The 10704-nt window shown below is 43.0% G+C and overlaps 1 protein-coding gene across 1 annotated transcript; it reads right to left on the reverse strand.

The window, feature by feature from the left end:
• Positions 1–3932: 3932 nt before the first annotated feature.
• Positions 3933–9726, reverse strand: TENT5C (terminal nucleotidyltransferase 5C). The gene has a single exon (XM_077174245.1). It carries the CDS (start codon positions 9707–9709, stop codon positions 8534–8536), a length of 1176 nt encoding a protein of 391 aa, XP_077030360.1. The 5' UTR covers positions 9710–9726; the 3' UTR covers positions 3933–8533.
• Positions 9727–10704: the final 978 nt, after the last annotated feature.

Raw genomic sequence — 10704 nt, forward strand, 5'->3', positions numbered from 1 at the left:
CTCACAGCACTGCACACACTCCCACTGCTCTCCCAGGGAATTTGGACTGTGCCTATGGCAGGCTCTCATCCCCAAAATAACTTCCTTTGTCCCAGCCTTAAGAAAAGCTGCCCAGGAGGACAAAGTGGAAGGGAACTCACAGGGGTCTAGAGATTTAAATCAGTCCTGGCTGATTTAAATTTAAATTACTCAGGGCTGTGCAGCATTTGGGGAGCCCCACAGGAGCAGCAAGACTGTGATGAGTTACAGGTGTGATGGCAAGAGCAGAAACATGGAGCTCTTCACTTCAGTTGTGCCAAACCAAAGACCCTTTGACCACTCATCTGTTCCCTATTAACAGTAAGTAAAATCAGTAATTAGACAGTAAGCCCCAAGGACATTTTTAACTGCAGTGTTTTAAATGTGGGGGTGCAGAGGAAAGGACTGAGGAGTTGCTGTTAAGCACTGACAGAATATAAAGTTTCTTTGCTTTTTCTACTCTGTATTTGCAGAGTAAATAAAAACTCCCAAAATAACCTGCGTCCAGTACCTCTGTGGACTTTGTGCTGACACTGGTTTTAAGCCATCTGCAGGTTTCAGAGTGCCCACAGCCACGTCACATACCCTTCAGTATGCAAGAACAATGCAAAACTGTGAGAACTATGCAACACTGAAAACAGCATGGTTGAAAAACAATGAAGATGAGTTACTCTGTCCATCCACCTTGTGAGTATTCACCCACAGATGAATATTCACCCACAGATTTCAGACAAAACGCTTTTCTAACACCCTTATGAAAATGATAATACAGATGAATATTCACCCACAGAATTCAGACAAAATGTTTTTCTAATACCTTCAAGTGCAAAATACCACATCTGGAAACCAAGAGAACAGATGTTGCTGAGAGCAGATGGTAGAGGCTGCCTCAGAAAGCAGCAGATGGAATTTGAAATCACTGTGGATAACTGACTCTGCACAAACACTTGGCATGCCACGGTAACAGTGGCAGACAGAGTTTGTGGACACAAACATCAAGAACTTGCTGCTCAAAATCTGAGCACCATTTTTTTGGGAGTATGTAGAGCACTGGGCTAACAGCTGGTGCTGGGTCACAAGAAACAGGAACAAGGAAGTTAGAGATTAAAATGTTTCCAGCTTCTGAATCAAATGTATACAACACAAAATGCCCACTTTCTGCCGTTCATCCAAGAACTGAAGAGGTTAGTGGATAGCAGGAGACTGTTTGGGACTTCTCAGCCTTTTTGCTAAGGATGCAGCAATCCACAGGCTGAAGATGAAGTCCAAAGCCCAGTGTGAAAATGCAATTGAAATTCTCAGTAATGACCACAGTCAAATATTAGAACAGGTTCTCCCAGTACAGAATGCATTGCCACTATCTTTAGGGTAAGCTCAGGGCACTAATTTCCAGGGAGGAACATTCAGATATAGCTTTCAGAGTAAGTTTCTCAGATAAGCAACAGAGAGGGGGTGGGGAAGGGAACTGTTGCAGGTGGACAGTCAGTGCTGAAGCAAGAAGGGCACCCACAAAGGGAGCAGTCTGTGGGTGTAATTCACATTCCACATATCTGGCACACTCAGATTTGCCTTGCAGTGACTAAATAAGCATTCTCACACTTCAAACCTACTCTTGCAAGAGAGGACAATTCTCCCTTGGCTTGAGGTGCAATCAAGCCTTGGGAGTCTCCTGAAGTATGCAGGAGTTTCTACAGAGTTTTTCAGTGACAAAAGGTTATTGACACAGACTAGACCAGCCAGTCCTCTGCGTTGGCCAGGCTTCTCCCAGAATTTGCACTACTCCATTCCCCAAGGTGATATGGATTGTCCTCTAATCTATTTACCAGTGACAGAAACAGCCCAGCATTTTGCTGCACAGCCTAGGGAACTCATTCCTGCTGGTTAATTAAACCACTTATCCAAGGGTCAAAGGGATAACACTAACAAATGTATAGGATTCCTTGATCCTATACACAAACTACCAGCTTAGGCTCTAGTAGCTGCTCCGCACACAGTTTTTGTCAAGACTCACTTTATTGCCAGCATGATGACTCAACCCTTTCCTAGGAGGAAAATCACAAAGGTTTGGCAGGCTGAATAGTCCCTTGGCTGGGCAGCCTTGCCTATAGGATGTGGAACTCTTTGAGATAAAGCAGAACAGAGCACAGTACTGCTACTGCAGCAAAACACAACTGCCATGTTTTATACCCATATTCAAGTGCTGAATAAATAAAAATTTGTTATTCCTGAAAATACCAACTGTAAGTATTTAATGTATTGATGAACTAAATATATTAATGTGCAATAAGTAATATTGAAGAAGCAGGAATGCACAGATTTTTTTTCTCTCTTTCCTAGGATCAACTACTCCTACTCTGTCTCTGTAAGGGCCCTTGGAATACTCTGATTTCAAAAATACTAAGTATTCCATCACAGAAGGAAGAAGAGAACAAGTACATCTGACAGAATAATGACAATAATATAAATTACCATGTGTCTAATGCCTCACAGCCCATGACAAGACTGAGCTCATCTGGCACAGCACAGAGAAGGCAGAGTTCTAGCAGATACACCAGAACAGGATACTTATTTTCACTAACAATACAACTGCAATAGAGCAAAACCATCTTTCTTAAGTACCTCTGAATGTTTACCCTTGTATAAGCTCTATATGGAACATACAGAGTACTCTGGCAGCACTTGCCTAAGCACAGCTATTTTGTTGTTTCGCTATCTGACCCTGCAAAGCTGAGCTTGGTTTTCTAGAAACATAAGGGTGGTGCCCAAAATAACTCCAAAGCTTTTGTGGTGTGACAAGCAGGAGTTAAGGTAAGAGAGTTTTAGGTGACAGCAGATGGTTTGTGTTGCCCAGCTGCATTATTAGTCCTCTATTTAAGGTCATAGGGAAGCAATTAGATCTGGAAAAGGGACTACACAAGGTTCATGATTGCTTCCATGGGATCACACTGCCTCTAAATTCCACAGACCTTTCCACTGCACATGTTAGAAGGTCCTGGAGTCTGGAATTTCTCCAGCAATACTTTACTGAGGCTGGAGATTGTCTGAGCTCTGGAGGGGATTAGAAGCAAGCACACTTTTTAAGAGCATTTATTTTTTATTCTGGAGCAGGAGCAGCAGGACTGCCAAACAACCCTAGCTTGTACTTAGCTTTGACCTGCTCAACTCCCACTGACCATTGGTTAATAGTAGCATCAGTGTCTAGGAGAGCATGAAAGCAAAGGCTTTCAACATGTAAACAACCTGAAAAACAATTGCTGACTTTGTTTCTCACCCCCCTGGGTCATGAGTTGAAGTTTGCAGTTGCAGAGTGCTGCTCCATAAAGTGGAGTGTGTCACAGAACAGACTGGCAGGCTCCAGCTCAGACCAGACCCTACCTAACAGGTCTGGGGCTGTGTTTCACCATGTCTTAAAGTTGAGACCTGATGATGGTCAGACAGGGAAAAATGGTTCTCTAGAAGCTGTCTCTGTAATGATAGTGAAAGATTAATCACGTCTCACTTCACTGACTCATCTTCAATAAGCTGAGGCAGATCTAAAACATGTACCTCAAATAGCATCTAAAGCAAGCATTACTGTGTACCCCACATTATTACTCACCTCACAAGTGCACCTGCACATCCATTGTTCAATAAGCTCTACACATACTTTGTCAGCATTATTTAGATGCAGAAATAGCTTGAGGCAAGAGTGGTTTAGCATAAGTTTATTTGCACAAGAATTTCAGCAAGGTTCATTAAGGTCCAAACCCCAATTTCCAAGGATGACAAGTGAACACCACAGTGCAGAACAGTAGACAAAGTTACTGTGACCAATCTCACATTTGGGCTCATCACAAGTCCAAATATTTCTAGTACTCTGTTTTTCCAGCTAAAAGAGGGAGGGGGAGAAAAAAAAAAAAAAAAACAAAAAAAAACCAACCAACCAACCAAAGAAACACCCCAAAAACAAACAAACAAACAAAAAAACTTCACTTCTTCCAAAGAGATGACAGGTTTTCCAAGAGCTTACTTTTTTTAATAGTAAAAAATAAGAAACATAGGAAAAAAGGCCTTCTAAATTTCAATGGGAAGTGCAGTTTTATTCAGAGAGACAAGCCCAATCCAGACATGTAAGTGAGAAAATCCAGAGTGCTCCAACCATTCCCCCCAAAGTTTCTACTACAGACCAACATCCCACTCTATATCTGGCTTCACTGTAAATAAAGAACATTTATGAAATACACTTAACTGTACGCAAGAAACAATTGAACAAGACTTAGATGTGAGGACTAGAAGTTTTATTATTCATTTGGCTACCCCAATGCCCAAATTAGACCAAGCTGCTGGTGGCTGTGGTCAGTTACTGCTCATTCCTGTGCCTAACAACTACAGAATCCTGACTGAGTTGAGTGAGAGGAATGGGAAACACGTACCATCAGTACACTGACAGTTTAGGATTAAGGCAATTTGTCCAGGTTCTCTTCTAAGAGGCCTTTCCCCAACTACTCATCTAGTGACATGCAGAGATCACTACTAACATCAGTGGTTATTCTAGGAATTGGGAACCCACAAAGCCTAGGCACATACCGAATGCTTAACCCCAGAACTCAAGTCCAAAATATGGATCTTTAAGTTTCAATAAAAAGTTTTAGATTACCATGTGCCTAATGCCTCACAGCCCATGACAAGATTTGGACTAGATTTAAGTACTACCTACTGCTCTGTAGAGGAGATGATTAAGTGAAAGCATGAATATCTTTTGAAAAATGGTTATTCAGAAGCAAGCAGTAGTCTTAAACCCCCAACTCAGTGATTGACTGACTGAGCTGAGGACAAACACAGCAATAATTCAATCTTTAGCAGAGTAAGCACAAACTATGCTTAAGCTTACAACTTGTCACAGTGACCATGGATCAGCACAGGGATTTTACCAAACTGACTAAAACACAGTCTTCTACCAGGTCTCTTTGGTAGCATCTCCATCAATTAAAAAAGTCTATCTTACAGTGAGGAAGTCACAACAATAAACTGCAAGTCAAGGGGAACTTGGCAATAAATGTTGTCAACGGGTGCTTAACCCCAGACTGGCTTTGTCTAGCAGTGCTTACAAGCTACACGAAGAAACCAGCTATTTTACACCACAGCCTAGTTGGTAGAAGCTTGATCCTGAGGAATGATGCACTGAGTGCTATTGCAGCTTTGTTTTAATGCCACTGCCCAGAGGGAATGTATCAGGTAACAGTCTGAAGCACAGTAGTCTCTCTCTAAGCTCCACATGACACACAAGAGGTTAGAAGAGATTTATTAGAGCAGAGGCATCATTAGTGCAGAGGGGTGACTGAACCAAGCAGGCATCCTAGACTTGGCCCAGGGTCATCACTTTTACCTAGTGCTCATTCTCAAATTACCCCTTGCAAGAGGGGTCACCATAAACCTGAACTCAAACCAGCTAACCCACAGCAAATTGAGCCACTGCCACTTGCACCATCAAGCTGCCAGCACCACCCAGAACAGAAAGGGGTAGCACTTGCAGCACAGTGATGAAAAGCTACCAAGTACACCAGCTCTACCTGCCAAGCCTGGATTATTTGGAAGGCAATGGGACGAGCAGTGCCCCAGCAATCCCTGGTACTCCAGGGTCAATGCAGCAGGTAGTGTGCAGCTTCAGGATACAATTTAACCATTTGAGGGTTTCCTATCTAAGAGCCAGGTTATAAAGCATCTGTATTTCCCACATGCCAGAGCATCCTAACAACCAGACAGGGAACACAAGAGTCCTGCAAAGCTCAAACCCAGGCACTCAGCTGTTCAGAGAGCAGCAATTCAATGTGGAGCTTCCTCAGAGGCCTCAGCATCAAGTTACATCAGCAAAAGCACAATAGTTATGGCATGAAACTTAACTTCTCCATAGCTCTATCTCACTAGGAATCCAATTCAGCCTTTTTTCATTCTCTAGCATTTCCTTTTCCAGGAGATGCACCTGGCCTGATGTCCAGCAGCCAAGGCATTAAAGACTAATAAAACAAGTCTGTGTTTCCAGCTTGTGAGGACTCCTTCCAAGCATCTCACCACTTCCATGCGAGCCAATGCACAAAACCAGTTCCTAAAGATCATCCATGACACCACAGAGAAGGCAGATACCAGAGTCTGAGCCCCTCTAGGCACCTGTTCACTTCTGCAATGGCTATAGCATAGGCTGGCTTCAAAAACATCTATGCAAGAGAGGACAGCAATTACAAACTCTTAAGTCTTCTTTATAGTGACACTCTATACTAGGCCAAGTATTGCTTTCCATGCAGGAGTTATTCTTGCCTAGCATTGCATTCCAGCAGTAAGCTTGCACTAAGTTTAACACACATGACAACACTGGCATCATGTTAGTTTTTAAAAAGTCAAAGTCTTGAATGACAGATGTCTTGTCTGTAAACCACACTAAGTCCAAGCCACAGTTAATGAAAAAGGCTGGGTTTGCTTTCAAATTTAGCTACTTTGGCTGACTAATCAGGAAGCCTTTAATGAAAAAAAACATAGAATATAATCCACCAAATTATTTGCCTTTTTGCTACCAAAGTTGCTATCAAAACTGTTCAGGAAATCAAGCTAAAGCCTGCTTAGCTACATACAGTCCACTTGGTAGACTGCATCCCACCCTGCCTTCCTAAGCTAAATGGAGTCTGAACAGAGAAGTAGCCTCACTGCTCTGTTGAGACAGTCTTTATGAAGTAGTTATGAAAAGTGGAAAGAACTTCTTGGTCTGATGAGGAGCAGGCCATTTTTACCATCATTTAAGTACAGCACTGCTGCTGTTTTCCACCTTGAATGGCAACCGAACATTGGTGTTCCATCTGCTTTACCTTCTAAGCCTTAACCATTTGTTGGATCAGGCACTTTGGTCTTACAAGCTTGCAGAAACAGTAATAAATAGTTAAAGAAGTAATAAAAAAGATTCAGTGAACAAGCATTTTTGAACATTGCACCAGCACATAATAAATAGCTCTAAGATTTGCCTTTCTAGTCTACATCTCTGGTTAAACAAAAGAAACTCAAGATCATTGCTATATGTATTTTACTATTGTAATTCAGTGAAAATCATCCCATTAATAACACCACTACATAAATAACAGAGGAATTTTTAACCTTCCTTATAAAGCCCAGGAGTCTGAAAGCAGCAAGTTCAGCACACACCCTTGAGGAAGATCAGCCCTCTGTACCTACCCCCAAGGGAGTGCATACTCTTCCAGAGACTATTCTGAACTCAGGCCCAGACTTTCAACACATAGAACTTCTGTGGAGAGCTCTGCTCAGGGTTTGTACACCTCTTCAAGCAAGGGTTAAGAGCAGTAAAAAGGAAGAATTTTACCTTAACCACTCGAAATGCTGTCTCATGCAGTGACTAGGTGATAGTGATAACCCAGTAAGCTCAGTGGTGACAGAAAGGCAAACCTCCAGGACCAGCCTGAGGTTGTACAATAAGAAATTCATTTTAGGAGGCACTTTCAGAATTTGTACTGTGGCAGGAGTGCACATAATCCTGCAACTTATAGTGACCTGGGATTTTTCTTTAGGGTTTGGGGTGGTTTTGCTGCAGACCTGTGAGGAAGAAAATCTGGTCAAACCCCAAAGTAAGAGCTGTGCTACTTTCCAACTGTGCCAAAATTGTTTTGAAAGATAGTCAGAAAAGCTTTAGCTTTATGCTGGACTCAAAAATATTTTTCCAAGTTAACTGTTCAAACTGTGGCTCCAATTCTATTTAAAGCTTCAATTCCTCATTTCAAGGACTTTTTACATTACCAAGTTTTAGATTATGTTTTGGTATGTTTTTAGAAAGGCCACCTTCCAAGTTTTTGTAGTCAAGAAAAATTTAACCAGCTTATGCTTTGTGAATAGACTTACTAAACTATCTATCTTCAACTTCCAAAAAATTAATCTTGAACTCAAGGCAGGACCACATAGCTATAGGCACTACAGGAAACAACATTCATGTCCTCTACAAGACAGACAGTATCCATACTGCTACCAGCTCACACAGACACAAAGTGAAAGTGACCCAAGCATAACATGAGCCCAGTCTTGGCACAATTAGTTCAAGAGAAATTTGGCCAGAACTTGGACTGAGGAAGAGTAATGAGGTTAGGAAATAGAAAGCAGAGTTTTGCTGCTACTCCAGGAGCAGCTTCTGCTTAAGGCATTTTACAGTCAATTAACCAACCCAGTTTACTGCATACTCCACTTAGATCCCATGTTAACAACCCCCTTCCAGAGCTAGTACAAAGTTTCTTAACTGCTCCTCTTAACGTCTGGCTGCTGGTTCTCTTCTCCCCATGAAGAGGTAATAAGGCTTTTTGGCATTTGTAGAGATACTCTTAAAGATTCATAGCAGGTCACCTGGCTGCATAATCCCACTGCACACCAGGAAATGGACAGTCTGATACAGTCACGTTTCCATTAGAGAACATCCAACTGACACTTATTAATTGTCTATATTTATACTCTTGGCTTTCAGCAGTCTCCAGCCAGGAGCACTCGAGGGGAGCGATCAATTGCAAGGCAACCAGGTGGGGTAGGACTGGCTGTACAGCACAGGGGCACTTGCCAGGTAGTAGTTACTGAAGTTTGCATCGCTGACATAAGGTGCTGGCTGGTAGTAACAGGTCACATTAGTGGCATTAGGGATGACATTCTGTTCTGCCAGCACCTTGAGTGCCAGCAGAGAAATCAAATTGAGAGTCTGCCTCCGCTCGTGCCCCATGAGGCAGACGGTGCTCTCATTCACCACCCGGCGCAGAATCATGAGGTAGTCGTACTTGCTCCTCTCTTCTTTGGAGAAGTGGTTCTGGAGGTAGGTCTCCAGCTTGCGCTGCTGATCCAGGATGTCTGGGAAGTCTATGAAGAACCGGGAGCACATGTAGCGCTCCAGCGTTTTGATCTCGTCCTTATCCATGGGCCTGAAGTCTCGTACCAAGAGGTTGCTGTACTTCAGCAGCCCACCACCTCGGATCTCCTCAGGATTTTTGGTAGCTATCAGCTTGTTCTGGAGGTGATCAAAAGCTGCTTCAAAGTCTCCATACATGCTCTCCCCAATCACAGTTGGGTGGAAGTGCTCTGACATGGGGGTTTCTGAGTAGTTATAGTAAAAGAGCAGGGAGTCCAGAATGATCTGGAACGAGTCCACGCTGAACTCAAACTGCCGCCGAATGCAGTCCACAAACTTAAGCTCCACGTTTTTGCCATGCTTGTTGGAAAGCGATATCAAGCTCCAGCGGTCAGTCTCCGTGCACACTTTGACCAGCTTCTGGATGTAGGCTTCCTTCAGTGTCACGGGACTGATTTTCAGCTTGCTCACTCCTTCCGGCAGGAAATTCAAGAGGGATCGCAAGACCACATCTCGGACTAACTGAAACTCTGCCTCACTTGGAAGAGAAACTTGAAAAATGAGATCGAGGTCTTTGCATCCCAGCCCATTATCCTTGACCAGGACGTGACCAGCTGCAGAGCCGTTCAGACGGACATCGTGGACCACGATGCCCGCCTCGCTCAGCCGGCTCCGAACCGTCTGGACAATGTCCTTCAGCGTTATCTGCAGCGTCGGGAAGTTCCCCCGGCCATGGATGGGAACCACCTCTGTGAGAACCTCATGCAGACGGCTGACCTGCTCCCAGTTCAGGACACTGCAGGACATGGAGTCTGCTCCACTGCTTCCTTTGCCTGCCATCTTAGGGCTTTTCTTCTCCAAAGAAACTGGAGGTAGGATATAAAAAAAAAAAAGACAAATCAGAGCTTCTGTTTGTGCTTCCTAGATCCATTCCTAGACTCTGTTTTTCTGTCCATTCACACAGACACAAACTAGACAGAAATAACAATGTATTAATGATTATCAGCAATCCTTTCACCTGAAATGAGACACAGCTTTTCTATTGTTGCAGGCAAAAAAGATATTAGTTGCCATTGTTCTTTTTTTTAGTGAGGTAGAGTTACTTCAGGAAAGTAGTTTGAAAGTAGTTTGTGTCAAATGGAAATTACCAAAGATGACACAAGCTAAGGCTAAAGTCGTCAGCAGCACCAGCAGAAGTGAGATGAGCTGCAAAGAACTCCTGAGAGTCAGGCTTTGAAGTTGTTTCATGATGCATAGAAAGCTCAAACTGCTGTCTCCAACTAACTCAACTGTAGAACAGCCTCAGGTGTTAGTTCCAGGGCTTAGACATCCAGTCCACTGACAACTCTTAAATTTTGTCAGAGATACAAGATTTCTTCCTTTACATAGAATGCTTTCCTTTCTAAATGATCCAGCATCTATCACTCACAGGATAAAGGCCAAGTACATCTTGCTCCTGCAAAAAGCTGCATCTCTTCAACATCCTGGACAGAATTTCAGCTGCAAACTCAGGTAACAGCATTCAATGGGCACTCCAATCTTTGTAAGCAACTCTTTGCCCTTCTTCAGAGACACTGCCTAACCAAACCACCTTTCTGGAAATGTTCTTACTTGCCCCAAGGTCTGCTCATTTGTGAATGCCAAACAAGCTTGTAAGATCTGGGACAAATTCAGATGATGCATATCAAGTTCATGTTACTCTTTTAACACCCAGAATCTCACTAACCAGACTTGGTCACAGCCTTGTCTGAACATTTCAAGCACAAGAGAATGATCTGATTAGCTGTGACAAGATTCCTTAAGTCACTTGCCTTTTGTAGCATGGAGATACTTAC

Source organism: Agelaius phoeniceus, chromosome 2 (genome assembly GCF_051311805.1).
Source record: "Agelaius phoeniceus isolate bAgePho1 chromosome 2, bAgePho1.hap1, whole genome shotgun sequence".
NCBI classification, from domain to species: Eukaryota; Metazoa; Chordata; class Aves; order Passeriformes; family Icteridae; genus Agelaius; species Agelaius phoeniceus.